Source organism: Mesocricetus auratus, unplaced genomic scaffold (assembly GCF_017639785.1).
Source record: "Mesocricetus auratus isolate SY011 unplaced genomic scaffold, BCM_Maur_2.0 Super-Scaffold_2245, whole genome shotgun sequence".
Lineage (NCBI taxonomy): Eukaryota > Metazoa > Chordata > Mammalia > Rodentia > Cricetidae > Mesocricetus > Mesocricetus auratus.
Window position 1 is genome coordinate 23789990 of NW_024429180.1, and position 18547 is coordinate 23808536.

Genomic DNA, 18547 nt, shown 5'->3' on the forward strand with positions numbered 1-18547 from the left:
TAACACGATGCTAGAAGTAAAGCTATCACTGCACATATATTTGATTCTTGTCTGTCTTAAATGGCTCTAAATTCAGTGCAGAGAAAGGTAAATTTAGCTAGCATAGTTAGGTAATGATAGAAGTGCTAGATCTGAGGTTAATGCTATCATGCAGTAACTCTTCTTGGGATTCGATTAGAAAAACAAAGTACTATACAACATGGGAAGTGATATAAAAAGACAGAATAGCATGCTTTAGAAGCAGAGCACAAAGCAACTGTATTCTCCTACTGGAAGTCATTAGCAAGATGTGGAAATTGATATTCAGAGAAGGCACAGTCGAGGATTACATTTGCAGAGGCATAATCTTGTAGAGTACACACTTTTCATATTGGTGACAAATATGGCTGGATTTAATCTGGAAACTGTTGGTGAAAGGAGCCTTAGTCCTAATAGCCAGTCTATATAACATAAGCAAGGTGGAACACACTATCATAATCCTGCAACTAGGCTGGCAAAGTAAGGAGGTTCAGGAGTTGAAGTCATCCTTTATACAAGTATGAAGCCCACCATGGTGACACAGGTCTGTGTCTCTGCCTAATACAGATATATGTACACACACACACACACACACACACACACACACACACACACACACACACACACACACACGGTGGGAGGACAGACACATGAAAATTAAACATCAAAGATTATAATGTAGTATACTATTCAATTTCAAAATTCATGTATCACTCCCCTTTGGTTCTTTCGCATCCATACAATGAGTGAATTACATACATAAAAATCTATCAATTTAACTCACTTTTTGAGTCTAGCTATTGAAAATTTATACCAAGTAATACTGAAAATAGAAACTATTCTTTAAAAAAGATCATCGCTTATATTTTAAATATGTACCACGGTATGTTTAGCAATGCCAGCTTTCCTCTGTAACCACAAGAAAAAACTATACATGGACAAGCAAAGGGGGTGGGGAGCAGACTTACTTTCTGCTGTTTGCATTATTATTTCGTCAAGTTCTTTTTCCAATTTCTCGTAAATGTCTAACCTTGCCTGATGCTCGGAGTTCTGTGCTTCGAGTTCAGTAATGCGTTTTTCAGAAGAAGTTTGGAGACTATAAAATTCCTTAGTTAAAACCTAGTAGTGGAAGGAAAGAACGACAAAAGGTCAAAGAAGTAAGAATTACTCAGGTTCACAGCTAAAAGAAAAAGACGATGCAAAGATATATTTATGCCTTTTCTTTTTCCAGCTACCCAAATATTAAGGAAAAGTAGCTCAACAGAGAGGACTAATGAGGCAAAAACATTTATTTGTAAGGTAAATAATTCTTGTGTTTTTAACTGGAAGTTATGAAATGCTTTGTCAATAATTACATATGCTGAATAAAATTGAATTTTGGGGCAAGACTGATAGTTGCTTGTTAAGAGTTCCAGCAGATGTAACAGTGTGAGATCTACCTGGGGTCAGTTATTGGGCAGTCAGTACCAAACTGTATAAAAATGATGGAAGGAACTCTTCAGCTTTCCATTAGTTACTTAACCTGTCCTGGCAATGCTTTTAGCATTTTTGGTTTCCTAACAGGCTTGAGTCCAAATCAAAAGTAAATGTAAATCCCACATAGGGCAATGGCAGAAATGTCTTTGCGAAGAAAAGGTTCTTAAAAAATCCTTTAAAAAGGGATTAAGAGATGCAAATTTTTTTATTATTATTACACAAATACAATTACAACCTGCTGAATCCATTTATTGACTTTTCTTTTTTTAAGCTAGTGCGGGGCTTGCCAGACAGCTTGGCACTTACTGTATTAAGTCTGGTGACCTGAGTCAATCCCTGTGACCCATGAAGGTGGGAGAGCATCAGCTCTACCAAGTCTTCCTTCATCTTCACACACGTGCAGAGGCAAAATGTTCACGCATATACACATGCTATTTACACACGCAAGAGCAATGAATTACATTTTTATGTTTATTTTACGGTGCTGGGGTTTGAACCTAGGATCTTGTGCATGCTGGTAACAGCTTTGCCACTCAGCTACATTCACAACCCAATGATAAAATTTAAATAGTCAGTGTACATAGCTTTATGAGGGGCTCTGTCTACTGTTAAAAAAGTATATCTTATACAACATGACATCTAAAATACCAATTGATACTATGGCACACAACTGTTTTTAGTGTGACCATAGTAAGATTTATAGTGTTAAGTTTTTCACTGTTATATAAATAACCCTGCAATGAGCATCTGTGCATGAAGCATTTTACATAGTTAAAAATATAGCCTAACAAATACACAGTGCCAAATTGTTTTCCAAAAACAATATACTCATCTGGAATGCACAGATCTTTTAAAGTAGTACTGAAATGACAGCTCAACAAATGCCTAAAAGGTATCTTAGTATTATACAAACAAACAAAACTCACACATTTCCTAACTAGAAACAAATTTTATAATATAATTGATTCACATTATAATTTAGGTAAATGGTTTAATACATGATTAATTTTCAATTAGGGAAGGCTTAAAACATTTTTGTAAACTTTAAAAAATTTAGAATTTATTTTTATGCATAGTGTTTAAGCTAATTGTATGTCTATGCCAGTGGAGGCCAGAAGGGGGCACTAGATCTCCTGGAACTGGAGTTATAGATGGTTGTAAGCCGTAAGCCACCATGTGGTTGCTGGAAATAGAACTTGGGTCCTCTGAAGAGTAGCCAGTATGGTTACCAATCTCTTCAGCCCCCAGGAAAGGATTTTCTTTGACTAATCTTCAGTTTCATTATCATCCATTTTGTATTGACCTAAAATTGTATGTTTCCATAACATTTATACACAGAGAAAAACTAGAAATGTAAAATGGTTAAGTTTAGCTGGTATTCAGATATCATCTATTTTAAAACATAATAAATATTTCATTTCTTTAGAGACTTCTTTAAAAATATGGAATATCTCTATCTGTTCTTTGACTTACACCAGAGAATTACTTTGTTGGGCTAAAACCATGATGAAAGTTGGGCAGTGGGATAGCTCTGCTTCCCAAGTTCCATACTGTGCAAGGAAAGAACTCTCTCCCACAGGCTGTCCTGACTGCCAGATGCCCTACCACGCACGTAAGCGTGCACGCGCACACACACACACACACACAAATATCTAATTTTAAATGCAAAATAGTAAACAGTTTTCTTGCGGACAACTGGAAAACATAAAATACCACCTATCCCTTTCAGAAGGGCTGTGTTTTGTCTTATATACACCATTATAGCTCTGCCGTTTGCTTCATAGCAACTTCATTTTTCTTACATGTGATCCAACGCTTTGGGTTTTGTTTTGTTTTGTTTTCCCTTCAAGACAGGGTTTCTCTGTGTAACAGCCCTAGCTGTCCTGAAACTTCCTCTGTAGATCAGACTGGCCTCAGACTCAAAGAGATCCACTTGCCTGTGCCTCCCAAAGGCGTGCCCGACCACCACCAGGCTGGTTGTCAGTAATAATGAAGCCTCCTCTAAATTTCTTGGTGCATATAGCTCTGCTATCCATGTATCTTTCTTTCTTTTTTGTTTTTGAAACAGGGTCTTATACAGCTCTGGTTGGTTACGTGTGCCTGTCCCGTCTCAACCTCCATTGTACTGGGATTCTAGGTGTGATCAACTCCCGGCTTTAGTTCCTTATTTCCTTGTGAGGATGAGGTAGACTCCTCTAGGAAGAATGAGGCTCTGTGTAAATATCACACTTAGGAAGCATACAGTCTGTGCTTACAGCAAGGGAAAATAACATAAAGGTACCTCCAATTTCTTCTGATACTTTTCACACTCCAACTGGCACTGTGCGAGATTTCTTGCAGTTTCCTCTTGCAGGAGTTGAACACGTTCACTTTCAAAGGACTTCAGCTTACTCTGATGCAGAAATTCAGACACTTTGCTTTCTGTACTCAGCTGGAGCTCCCTGTACCTGAAAGGGAAGGAGGTGAAGGGCCTCAGGGCAGGCAGAAGCCTTTCCGGAAGCGCAAGCCTCAATTCTCCTTTCCCACACTACACAATTAACAATGCATCGTTATCCAGAAAAGCTTCCATAACTTAGTCAGGCATATGTATAGATACATACTAAAATGTCCACTTGATTACTATAAGAAAATTGTGTGCCAATTATCAAATGATATATTTAACAACATACACAGGAACATTCTCTTTATTTCATAAGTATAACTGTAGCAAAAATATTTCTAATTAATGTACAAATCACAAAATATTCCATATTGATCATATTCTAAGAGAAAGCAAAGCAGACACACTGTATTTCTTCCACGGGTCCCCCATGAATCCAGAAAAATGTTATGTTATTAAAATTAATTTATTCAAATTTTATTTACTAACTTTAAGAAATAATGGGACTTCACTAGACAAAAGGTTGTTCTTTTTTCATTAAAGGAACTTATAATTTCTAGGGAAGATAGGAAAATAAACATGAAAATTCAAGAGTGATTCAGTATGATAAGCTCCAGGTTCGATGGAATACACAGAAAAGCGCCCCCCCCCCGTGTGTGTGTGTGTGAGTGAGATCTAAGAATACCGGCTTTAATGTACATGCCAAAGGCCACTTCACTCATGGCACACCTGTCTGGTAATAGTGTCTTACATGCAGGCTAGAGAAAGTTCCAGACAGGGCATGTAAGGTAACTTGTAATAGCAAGGCTTTAAGACAAAGCTAGCTTTTAGGTTGTTTTGGAAAGCACTAACATAGATTTAAAAAGGTCTTATGATTTAATTAAAAACGGTTTTATTGGTTCGAGGCTGCATAAGCACAAGGACTTGAGTTCACATCCCTAGCATTCACAAAGTCATGATGGCACCGGGCAGACAGAGACATGGACATCTCTGGGGCTTGCTTGCTACCCTGTGCAGCTAATGACTTCCAAGTTCAGTGAGACCCTGCCTCAAAAACTAAGGTCAAGAGCAACTGAAGAAGACATGTGATACTGACCTCTGGTCTCCACACCCACACAAGTGTACATTGTGGCCTCAACACATATGTACACAAACATATACCTTCTTATGTGGTAAAATTATATGTGGAAATATAATTCATAAACCACAAAGCTCACCATATCAAGTAGGACAATTCAAAAGTATTTAGTAAGTTCACAAAGCTATGCACCACTGGTATCTGAAACAACAATTTTAGTGTGTACACGTGTGTGCATATGTGTATGAAGGTCAAAGGGTATCCATAGGTGCCATTCCTTGGGAACTGTCCATCTTACGTCATGAGACCAGGTCTCTTGCTGAGCCCTCTCCACTGACCAGGCTAGGTTGGCCAGCCAGCAAGCTCCACACTCTGGAGTCCTGATTCCTCCCCAGTGCTGGGGACAATAAGCACATCTCTCCATACCTGGCTTCTTGGTATGTATCTTTTCGAGTCATTCTCTACCTATTCTTTTTCTGGCCTTGACAACAATTAATTTTTGTTTGTTTTACAAGGCAAGGTTTCTCTATATAGTAATCATGGCTGTCCTTGAACTTGCCCTGTAAACCAGGCTGACCTCGAACTCACAGAGTGCTGGTATTAAAGGCATGCACCACCACTGTCTAGCTCTTTTTTTTTTTTCCTTAATGGAATTGCTTACTCTCCATGTCTCAAATGGATTCATATACTTGGTGGCATTTGATGTTTTCAATGTTTCCTCATATTGTAGAATGAATCAATACTTCATTTCTTTTCATGGCTGAATAAAATGCCACTCTGTGGGTATACCATAATTATTTATCCATTAACAAGTTGATGAGCATTTCAGCTGTTTCTGCTTTTGAGCTATTATGAGTAATGCCACTATAAACATCTGTACTTGAGGTTTTTTTTTTTTTTCGAGACAGGATTTCTCTGTATTGTTTTGGAGGCTGTCCTGGAGCTAGCTTTGTAGACCAGGCTGGCCTCGAACTCACAGAGATCCGCCTACCTCTGCCTCCCGAGTGCTGGGATTAAAGGCATGCGCCACCAACGCCCGGTTGTACTTGAGGTTTAATAAACATGCTTTCATTTTCTGAATTGTCCAACTATTTTCCAATCAAGTTGTGGCATTTTACATCCCATCAGTGACAAAGTGTGACAGTTTCATCACATTTCTTTTAACCCTTATCAATTTTCTGCTTTATTACAACTGTTCTAAGAGGTGTAGAGTAATACACATTTATCATGCTCAAAAATTAATTCAGTATTTTACTGTAATGAAAATATCTTTCCTCTTTAGGCCAGGTCATATTATAAACTTAAATGCATGAAACACACGAAATCATCAGGCATGGTGCCACACACCTGATCCCATACTGGGGAGGGGGAAGCAAGAGGATAGGGAACTGAAGGTCATCCTCACCTACACAGCAAGTTCAAGGCCAACCTAACATTTTTTGAGACTGTCTCAAAAAATCAAATTCACGCCAAGCAACCCCAAATCAAAGGCATAATGTCAATACTTTTTCTGAATGCTAAACTGCAGGGCATATATAAACTATGTAACTAAAGTAGATTTGGATTAGTAATTGAGAATGTGGTCCTGACCTTTAGGTGGTTTGTTTTAGAAAGATTAATCTGAAAAGTTTGCTTTTTGTAGGGTTAGAACTCTTTAGGTGATTTTCACACCGATGGCAACTCCAAACATTAGACCAGCTCTTAGCGCCACCTGATCTTATTCATCTTGGCACCTGCAAGTTCAACTCAGCACTCATGTTCTTTCCTTATATTAAAACACGAAGCTGTAGACACATTCAGACACTTAGAATATAGAATATAGGGAACTCCAACAGAAAACAACAAATGTCTCCTAGAAAGAAATCGGAGTCTAGTAACGGGGCTTCTCTAAAACCAAATGATAATTCTCAACACTAACTGATTTTCATGTTCTTTAACCAGGAAGAGAACTTGCCTTCAGCCATTGTGTCTTTGTAAGTCTTGATAATTTTCATTTGCTGAACTGAACTGTGAAACGCTGAACACACATAACAGCTACAAAAGCAGGTCTAGCAGTGAGGGACTGGGGATGCCTGGAGCTCAGCCTGCAGTTTCAGGTGCCTCCCACTGAACCTGTTTTGCTCACAGAACCTGCTGCATTCTCCACTGCTGACTCACATGGCTCAGCTCATCCTCTCAACCTGCACTCTTACTTGAACCAGTATTGTCCACACAGAAACTTCATGTCTGACAGTCCCTTCAGCAGGGTGACCTTGGGAGGTCAAATTCATTATAACAATGAATCAGAATCTGTCCTTGCAGCCATCTTGTCCCGGGCCTCATCTGGCGACATTTGTCATTAATGCTATATTGTAACCAGCTCTAGTTTTCCTAAGAGTCACCTAGACATTAAAGTACTTTAGAACAAGCACAGAAAGTTCTAGACTGAGCTGGTTCACGGCAACAGAAATTTAAGATCTAGAAGTGCAAAGCAGGAAGTGAAAATCCGCTGTTACATAGGAAGTTACAAGCAAGTTAAACGTCAAGAAATCTCTCAAGTTGGGAGTGGGGGAGAGCCCTGTGGGGAGAGTTTGCAAGCATGAAGAGCAGAGCTGCATTCCTCGAATCCACATTGAACAGAGCAGGGTGGGTAGCCTACGCTCACAATCCCAGTTCTGGAGGGGCAGAGACAGGCAGACCCCTGGGACTCCCTCCCTGGGCAGACAATCAGCACACTAGGTGAAAAGCCCCCTCGCAGAAAAACAAACCAAACCCACGGATCACCAGAGCAACAACACTTGAGTCTGTCCCTGAACCGCCAAAGGGCCTGCATACCAGTATGCACACAAGCACACACACATACCCAGCACAAATTAAGAAGGGGGGGGGGGGGATGCTAGCAACAAGGTCAAGTAACATTTATTTTCAGGCCTTTCGCAGGTTTTCTTTGTATGCCCCTCCCACCCCAGTATCTTCTTGTTTCAGGTGACGCTGGCCCTGGGGCTCACTTTGTAGGACACACGCGTCTTTGCACTGCTCATCTTCCTGCTTCGACCTCCCAGTGCTGAGACTGCAGGGGTGTGCCACCGTACCAGGGACCAGTGATTTCCGCTCCTCTGCCTCCAGTACCTCCTCCTCTCTCCTCCTTCCCTCGCCGTTTCCTTCCTCGTCGGCAACTGGACACAGACACAAGTGCTCTGCTCCTAAGCCTCACTCTCCCCCATTATGAAACTTGTATTTCATCTCAGTTCTTCATTCAAATGAGAAAGAACTGCTTTTTAAATTTGGTCTACAAAATATTTATGGTCTACAAAATATTTAAAATTGGACATTTATTCGGAACACAACTACCTAATCTCATTTTGTAGACGAGCAGTGTACGGCAAAGTGCCCAAAATGTCTTGTATTTAGTGACAATGTCCATGCAATCACCAGAACCAGGAAATGACCAGCATATTAGGGAATTCACCAGCTGGTCCTGTTTGGAAGTAAGACAATGAAATGGTTGAGGCAGAGCCCTTGTCTGTGGACAGCAGGACAACTGCGTATAGAAAAAGGGAGGATAGACACTCCCGACTCTGGGCAGTTTGGCAAAATGTAAGCACGGCGGCAGCACGAGGGAGGCAGGGTTCTCAGGAGCTGCAGGAAAAGCGCCCACAGACTAGGGAACGCTGCTGCTCCCAGTCCTTTTAAGATGGGCCGGTACCAAGTATCCCATGGCCTCCCAGTCTGGCCTAGGGACTGGGAAATCCTGACTGTAGAGCATTTTAGTTCTAATTCTACAAGTGACTGGGGGCAAAGGCTTCGGGAAAACTTTCTGCACTTGAAGGCAATGCTTCAACCCAGATACGTCCTCGGCTCTCAAGCCTTTAGTGCATTTAGCTGTAGGAAATGGGAGTCGACAAGGGCAGACGCTAGCGGACCTAATCAGATGAGAATTACATCTTGCTCGTGGGATGATTGCTGCTCATATTTCCATTTATTTCCCTCTCCTCTGCACAAGTAGTTTATCATTTTTTTTTGAATTCTGTAAGTAATTAAGCCAATTCTTAGGATAAAAGCTTGAAACGTTACAGCCATCTTTACCACTACTTTTATCTCCATTTCTCCTTGTAGATCAACCCCTTACCAGTTTTCTTTGTAAGTCTAAAACACCCCCACTCTCCCGGAACATGCATGCATCTTGTACAGAAGGAGAGACTCCAGCCTCTGTTAAACTGGTGGCATCATACCACTTTACATTCTCAGACTGCTTTATGTTTGTAACTCATTCCTTTTATTATTTGGTTCACAATAGTTAACAATGTGATCAGTCACGATTAATTCCATCTCATTTACTAATTCTAAGCTGAGAACATTTAGACGGTGCTTGGGACATGCTGTTGAGTATTCAAATTGCTCCAAAGAACATCCTAGTAACTGCTTGCTATGCATAAGTGAATGCTTCCATCACAAAGCAGCATTGTTGGACCACATATTTAAAACTTTGGTATACTAGCCAGACATGGTGCAGGCCACCTTTAATTCCAGCACTTGGGAGGTAGAGACAGGCGGATCTCCAAGTTTGAGGCCAGCCTGGTTTACAGATCGAGTTCCAAGACAGAGCTACACAGAGAAATCCTGTCCTGAAAAACAAACAAACAAACATGCCTGCCCCAACAAAACAACCCAACCAATCAAACAATAATCCCCCCTTGGTATATTGTTCAATTTTATTCCTTAAATAGCTACATCAATTTAAGATGATACTGGTAGTATATTATGGTTTTCTCCTATCTTCACAAATATTTTCATTACCAAGATAATATTTACTATGTGTATTTTATGAATTAAACCTTCAAATAGCACTTGATAGCTTTCTTTTTGTTACAATTTGCAAAAATATTTTTATGTGCTAAGGATATCACTTAGTGTAGAGGACTTGCCTAGTGTTTGTTCAGTCCTCAGGAACACCAACACACACACACACACACACACACACACACACACACACACACACACACAGCATATGCTTTAATTATTTATGGCAGTAAGCTGTCTTATAAATAACTTTCCATGTTATTAAGACCTATTGTTAATGTTATTTCATCTGTGTCATGACTTTCTACTAAATTCCTCTACATTAGACATTTAGTCCCCTAGTTTGCCTGATCTCCCATCAAACAGTCCCAGTTTATTTGCTTAACATTATAATGAGCCTCATTTGAATCACATTTGAATTTCCAAAAGCAAAATATATGTTTTAAGGAGTCAGGCTGCTCCAAAGACCCTACTGAGCAATACCAGCACAGTTTAAGGTTTATGGACCATCAATGTTCTAACTTTGCTGGGGAATATTCTTATTTGTTTCCTCATGCCCCGATCTACTTCTTTTTTTTTTTTCACTTTTTTAAAAATTTATTTTTCAGTTTAAATTTAGATAAGAAACAAGGTTGCTTCACAAGTCAGTTCCAGGTCCCTCTCCCTTTCCCTCCCCTCCTCCCATGCCCTCTCCCCAACCCCCCATTATCCCCTCATTTCTCCAGGGAGGGTGAGGCCCTCCATGGGGGTGTCCATAGTCTGTCATTTCATACAGGGCAGGGCCTAGACCCTCCCCCAAGAGTTCAGGGTGAGAGTGCACCTCACATTGATGGATGGGAGTCCAAAGTCTGTGTGTATACTCGGGATAAATACTGATCTACTGCTCAAGGCTCAATAGATTACCTAGGCCTCCTCACTGACACCCACATTCAGGGGGTCTTGATCAGTCTCATGCTGGATTCCCAGGCTGATGCCTGGGATTCAAGAGTTAACCTTTGTCAGGTCAGCTGTTTCTGGGGGTTAAACCAGCCCAGTCTTAACTCCTTTGGTTATCAGTCCTCCCTCTCTGTTACTGGCTTTCTTGAGGTCAGCTCAGTGCTTAGCTGTGGGAGTCTGCCTCTTCTTCCATCAGCCATTGAATGAAGTTTCAGTTTCCCAGACTCTCTGGCCATGGGATTGTAAGCTGGCACTCCCCAGATCTATGCCTAAAATTCATATATGAGAGAGTACATGCCATGTTTCTCCTTTTGTGACTGTGTTACCTCACTCAGGATGGTTTCTTCTAGTGTCATCCATTTGCCTGCAAATCTCAGGATTCCATTGTTTTTTTTCTGCTGAATAGTACTCCATTGTGTAAATGTGCCACATTTCTCTATCCGCTCTTCGGGTGAGGGACATCTAGGTTGCTTCCAAGTTCTGGCTATTACAAATAATGCTGCTATGAATATAGTGGAACAGACATCCTTGTTGTATGATTGGGCATCTTTTGTATATATGCCTAAGAGTGGAGTTGCTGGGTCTTGTGGTAGGTTTATTCCCATTTTTCTGAGGAATCTCCACACTGATTTCCAAAGTGGCTGAACCAGTTGGCACTCCCACCAGCAACGGAGGAGTGTTCCCCTTTCACCACATCCTCTCCAGCATAAATTGTTGTTGGTGTTTTTGATTTTAGCCATTCTGACAGGAGTGAGATGGTATCTCAGAGTTGTTTTGATTTGCATTTCCCGGATGGCTTAGGATGTTGAGCACTTTCTCAAGTGCCTCTCAGCCATTTTAGTCTCCTCTATTGAAAATTCTTCTTTTCAAAGGAGAAAACTGATTCATCACCTCCACACACATTCAGATACTAGCCACAGACTTCACTATCCTCAGAAGAATTTATGAGAAGGATGCATACATCCTGAGGAAATATAGTGACTGTAAGGTGATATCTTAGAAAAGGAGGGGAGGGGGAAAGTTTTACTTTGCATGATATGACTTACAAGAAATTTCACTAATAACTCAAAATTTAAATAGGGCAAATTTAAACAATAAAAATTAAGTGCTTTTCATTGAAATATTTATAGTCCACATAATAAAGTATTGGCTGTTTTAAAATAATTTTATATAAATTTAATATTAAAATAGTTACTTTCTTAAATTATAATAATTTACATATTACTTGGCAAGAAAGATTTCCTGTCGTTTAGATTAGATACTAACTTAGCATATTTTGTAGGTAATTTTACATTTTGAGTGTCAGGGAGAAAGCCTAAGGCTTCATAAGCACATGCTGTAGCACTGAATTGCATTCCCAGTCCTAAGCTAGGTACACTATGCTCTCAATGGGACCCGCTTGTGCTCCAATTAAGAACTACTGCCACAAGTAGCAAGAGAAGTAATAATGCAAGTGTCACCCATGTGCAAATGGTCAATGTAGAAAGCTTAAGAATAATTATTATGTATTAGAAACCAGCCATGGAGGTATACACCTGTGATCACCACACTTAGCAGGCAGAGGCAGGAGGGTCATGAGTTTAGGATCATCTTCAGCTATATGGTGACTTCAAGCCATCCTGGGCTATTTGAGATACTGCCTCAAAAAAAAAAATCTCCCAAGCCAAAACAAAAGAATAATTACTATTCGAGATTCATTTCATATCGATGATAAAACCAAAAATGCTATGTGAGTATTTTTTTCCACACATACCTAGAAACCAAATCAAACTTCTTTTTAAAGAAATGTGGGAGCGCAATTACAGGAGCTTAAGTATATCCACATAAGTTCCACACACAGCTCTGGCCACGCTGGTCTTTCCTTCTGCACTGTGGAATTTTCCAAACTGAAGAGCAATCAGGTAAGGAAAACTGGGAACACTCCCATCAGTGTGGCATGAGAAAAGAATTTAAAAGGCAGTTGGATGTTTGTGCATACGTTTCTGTCTTTTAGACTTCTTCAACCAGATTGCTTCTCAGCTGTACTGCTACATCTGTCATTTTTGGCTTACAAGCTAATTCTTACATGAATGTGAGAGATGTTTTTTTTTGCGGAGTAAAAAACGCTGAGCATGTTTAACAACTGTACCATGGATTTATGAGAATTTCAAGCATGCATTTTGAGTAATTCAATGCATCTATTATATCATGATCAAATAAAATTGTCATTAATGAAATAAATACTATGTAGTAATATTTGGCAACTTTAACGCAAAAAGTAGGTTTTCCAGGTATGTACTTAACGGATAAAATAAAAGTACCTAACTGAAGAAATACAAGAAAGGAATGCTGTCTCAAAACAAACTGGAGCATGCAGGACACACACTTTTAGAGTAACATTTCATAACAGTGTTTGAATGGAGCTACTTTCTGTTCTGTCGCTTCTAGAAACATGACAACACGTAAAATTCAGTTTCAACTGTCCCCTTTGAGCAAGAGTAGGTATTGTGTTTGTGCCTCATTGCACTCAAAACTCCATGCCAAGGTCCTTTCACTGTTTGTGTGCACTGGGCTAACACCAAGAAGAATGAGATACATGAACTGCACCTGAAAACATCCTTAGAGGAGCACCTTTTGTTGCCCGTGGCAGCACATGCCTAAGACCCCAGCTATCCCACTTACTCGGGAGGCAGGAGGACTACAGACATGAAGTCAGCATGGAAACTGGGTAAAACCCTTCTCACCAAAACAAAACACAGCAGGTGGGAGTATAGCTTTTGGCTGCTTGCTGACCATATACAACGCTGTGTCTTAGGTTCAGTCCTTAGTGCCCCTCATCAAGAGAAGATCTTGGGGCTGCTTTTGTGTTGTAAGATTTAAAAGGAAGGAAAGATGTCACCGATGTATTGATTTCTGGAGAAAAGATGTACCCTATAAATCTTAACTTGTAAGAAATGGCTCAGAATTGCAGAACACTCCTCAATGGAGGATATGAAATGTGTTTTCAAACCTCTTAGGTTTGGTAACCTGATCACTCATAAGATTTCTTTCCAAATGGAAACGATGACTTCTGAGCTTGGTTTTATCTAGCCTAGCCTGGGAAGACCACTTGAACTATCTGTAGAATTCTAAGAATTCGAAATATCACGGCTCTGCCTTAGGTCAAATGAATCAAGATTTCTAGGGACAAAAAAAAAAATTACTTGAGTTGGGGGCAACTAAATGAACTAAGACAAGCAGTGGTGTCTTATATGATGAAAACATTTGTTTTCTTGAGTATAGAGCTCTTGTCTTGCTCTGGTTTCTTAGCGTACAGAATATTAATGGGCATACTTGAAATTCATAATGAATCCATACTGAAAGAACAGTGATAGTAACAATTTCAGGTGCTATTTAAATTGCTCAATAAGTTGATAGCAGGCTACAAAACAAAACCTCAGAAGCTGATCTGATAAAGGACATCTTTTTTTTCTATAGGATGACAAAGCTTGAGTTAAGATGCTTATGTCTGAGGTTAGGTGTCAGTGTAAGATAAAAAAGTATAGAGAAAGAAGAAAAGAGAAAGCAAAAATGATTACAAGCTAGGTATGACTGAGCTATAAGAGATTTAAGTTTCTAAATATATACAGTTTGGATGATGACAATGGTGGTAGAGATAGACATGACTACATTCTATAAAAACTTAAAAAGCAAACAAAAACGAACAAACAATGTAACATGATAGAATTTAAGTTCTGTAATGTGTTAAAATTTAGACAATTTTAGGGAGCTAAGAGACCTACTCACAAAGAAGAAACACAACAAGGAAACAGGAGTGAAGAGAAGAAAAAAATCCAGTGATGAGAAAAGTTTAATTACTTTGGTAGGTCACACTCCTCATCTCCATTTTTCTTATTGGAATTAACAGACTAGGCAACTATTTCTCAGTTACCCTGTGACATTTAAACAAAGAGACAGTAGATACACCATGCCAGCTAGGCATTCAAGTGAACACATATGTTCTAACCATATATTTTTTTCACCTGTTTATCACATATTTATAACATTCGAGAAAATATTTATGCTCCTAGTATCTAATCATCTATTTATGGCTATTGGCAAGTGACAATGAAAATGAAGCACCTAATATAATCACATGAACTAAAAATATGGAATTAAAAGTAAATATTTAAAGCAACCTATACATCATTATTTTGAAGAAATAACTTTGCAGGTTATTTGGAGGTGGGTTCTCACTCTTTTTTTTTTTTAATAGAGTCTCACAAACTTCCTACGTAGCCAAGGATGACCTTGAATTCCTGGCTCTCATGCTACCATGCCCCAAGTTCTAGGAATACAGGTCTGCACCAATCTGCCTCCATATGCTTTTCCCATTTTCAAGCTTTCCCTTGCTCTTTAGGAAGGAAGGAAGTTGGTGTATTAACCTCTATTATTTTCTTTCACATGTGACTGTAATCATAACACAAGTCATGGGTACAACATGTAACCATACATACACATAACATATAAAAAATCAAACATCTGATCTCCAGAAATATTAAGTATGAACAGAGACAACTAAATTGAAAAGCCAAGAGAGACAACAGGAAAGAACGCTCCACAAACTCAGGGATAGCTGGTATAGCTGCTCATACAAACTGAACTCCATTGAGTTCTGTGGTTTTTCCAGACAGGGTTTCTCTGTGGCTATGGAGGCTGTCCTGGAACTAGCTCTTGTAGACCAGGCTGGTCTCAAACTTACAAAGATCCTCCTGCATCTGCCTCCTGAGTGCTGGAATTATAGGTGTGCACCACCACCTGGCTTTATTTTTTTGTAAGATTTATTTATTTATTACATATACAGTGTTCTGCCCACATGCCAGAAGAGGGCACCAGATTGAATTATAGATGGTTGTGAGCCACCATGTTGATGCTGGCAATTGAACTCAGGACCCCTGGAAGAGCAGTCAGTACTCTTAACCTCTGAGCCATCTCTCCAGCCTGTGTTATTTTTATAGAGAGGAAAAACCTTGAAGTTGGGTGGGGAGGGATGGGGGAAGATCGAGGAGGTGGGGGAGGGGAAAAGAATATGATCGACATATATTGTACAAAAAGATTAGAGAAAACGAACAAAGCACACAGAAATTCTCCATAGAGAGAGGAAAGGCTTCACTTGGGGTCAGGAGGCTGGAGGCTGAGGTCACTGGAGTGTGGTGTAAGAAGCCCTATAGAGGACAGCCATTTGCCTTGCTGTGAGCATTCCCAGTCTACACGGGCAGAAGAAAAGGCCTTCCCTGGAGTAACCCTTCAAAAGTGCATGTCACTTCTTTTCCATGTCTTTTTGGCCCTTCCCACTGAGTATTCATTTACTCATTATTTCTAAAGAAAAATATAGGGCAGGCACAGCTGATTGCAAAGATGTGAACACTGTTCACTTAAAAACCAAGGCAATGGTAAAAATGGTAAGGAAGAATAACACTAACTGGTTATTCAATACCAAACGGTCACCCATGAAAACATATGTACAAGTAACATTGTAATACCAAGAAGGTTGTATTTATGTATTTAGGAATGTGTGTGTGTGTGTATCTGTGTGTGTGTATCAACAGTTAATGAAAAAGAGGCCATGAATCTGAAAGAGACAAAGGAAGAGTATATAGGATGTTTTGGAGAGAGCAAAGGGGAAAGAATGTAATTATAATCTCAAAAAATAAAAAAAATGGAAAAAGTGGCATGTAATACACATCTGATACCTATGTCTACAAAAAAACCTGCAACTACACTGAAAATAAGTTTTGAAGGTTATTTTTACCAAGAAACCTTAGCAGTTACAGTTTAGAATTCATAAACATACTAGAAAGAAAATAGACTCGAATGGCTCCTGGTGAATAAATATGGAAATTCAATTACAGCACCAGCTACAGACTGAAATAAATATGAATAGCAGTGAGACTTGTCCATTTTAAGAAACCATTAGACAATTCAAACCTCCTCATGCCATCTTTTAGGTTGATGAGATTGAGGTATTGCTTTATGTTACACTAAATATTTATATGTTACTATATTAAGCAAGAATGCTAAGAGCTGTACCATATTAATCTACTTTACTACCTGTATGACAGTCTATCTTTATAAAGTGAGAATGATAACAGCAATAATATTGCTAGGTTGTAAGAATAAATGAGTTAACATTAGCAAAATGCTTTAAAAGGGTAAAAAAAAACCTGGACATTCAAATTTGCTTTTTTTTTTTAATAAGCAAAAATCTCTCATGGGAGAACTAAAAGGCAACTTTATATGTTTTTCCTGGCCACAAAATTCTAAGTTTTAGTTTGGTCAACATGTTTCTTCCATCTATTTCCTTAGGAGCCCTATGATGTCTACTTATAGAACTTTGGAAGCACAGAGTTTAGTTTTTCATCTAGCCAGTGATGCAACATCTTCTCCTCAATGAGAAACAGCTCCAAGCTCAGTCATAGTTTTCTAGTGTCCGCTCAGATTTGTGACTACTCTGTGGGGAAATGGACAGTGATCCCTGCTACTTATATGTGCTGTTGAGAAGCTCACAGTAATACTATCTGTAGAAAGCCAAGAGTAAACATTCCAGGCTTATAGGTCATAAAGTCTCAGTTAAGAGATATCCCTTGAAGATATAGCATAAAAGCAGCCATACATAAGATACAAATGTGGGTGTTCCAAAAAAAACCTTATATAGAAACACTGATATTTATATTTCATATAATTTTGAAGTACACTGAAGCATTATTCTTTTGATTTCGCCCCAATAACTAAAACAAACAAACAAACAAACACTGCTAGCCTGAATGCTATAAATGAACAGATGATAGGCAGGATTTGACCTGGGGACCATAGTTTATCAATCTCTGAATTTAATTCAGAGAATCACTGGGATACTCACTGAAGCACACTGACCAAGTCCAGGATGATAGCCTTACTTGGAATAATTTTATCCAAATATATGCATATGTGGTTATTCTCAAATCACTCCTTTGTTTTTATGTTTCAATTATTTCTTTTTGGTTTTTCTAGACAGGGTTTCTCTGTGGCTTTAGAGGCTGTCCTGGAACTAGCTCTTGTAGACCAGGCTGGCCTCGAACTCACAGAGATCTGCCTGCCTCTGCCTCCAGAGTGCTGGGATTAAAGTCGTGCGCCACCAATGCCCGGCAATTATTTCTTTTGAAATAATCAGCAATTTGTTTTCATTTCTGGTTAAGATTCACTTGATGCTTCTCTTGTAACTCTCATGTAGAATGTCATTCATCCCAGGTGTCTCTTAGGTATTACACTCCCTGCAACTGTTAGCTTTTGTTTCCTTAGCATGTAGAAGCCTGCACCTTCAATATGACAAAAGCAGCATGGCAGGGAGCATGCCTATCTCATTCTTTCTTTTGCTAAGTTTTGTGTTTTAGTGATGTTAATATACAAAATGAAGGGTTTCATTATGGCATCTTAAACATATATGCCACTATACTTTGTCTGCATTCCTGTACTTATAGTGCCCCCGCCCCATTCCCTGCTTTCCTCCTGCTGGTCCCTTTCCTCCTCTAAACCATCCTTCCCTTTGCTTTCATGTCACATGAACTCCATTACTCTATCCTTTCCTACCTTGTCTCGATTAAGATCAACTTTCCTCTTCTGATCCCCTTCACACACACACACACACACACACACACACCCTCCTTTCTAACCCCCAAAGCACTCTTATACTCAAAGAGTTTAAATCTGCATATGAGAAAACACATGTAGATTTGTCTTCCTGAGAAATTGCCTTCTTTTACAAATATTCTCAGTGTATCCAGACTCCTTTTCATTTGGAGAACCCATTTTATTTGATGGCTTTTTAAAAGCCAAGGTCAAGATACAACTAAGAAGATTGTTTTCCAATTCCTTCCTCTCTATCA

General features: G+C 39.3%; 1 protein-coding gene across 3 annotated transcripts in view; it reads right to left on the reverse strand.

Moving 5' to 3' along the window:
• The window catches only part of Pibf1 (progesterone immunomodulatory binding factor 1), a 158530-nt gene that overhangs the window by 67738 nt on the left and 72245 nt on the right, over window positions 1-18547 (reverse strand). For all 3 annotated transcript variants that reach the window (XM_040753039.1, XM_040753140.1, XM_040753078.1), the window contains 2 exons: window positions 3776-3941; window positions 987-1137 (listed from right to left, as the gene is read on the reverse strand). In XM_040753039.1, the coding sequence (XP_040608973.1) occupies window positions 987-1137; window positions 3776-3941 (317 nt within the window). The remainder of the gene's footprint in view (window positions 1-986; window positions 1138-3775; window positions 3942-18547) is intronic.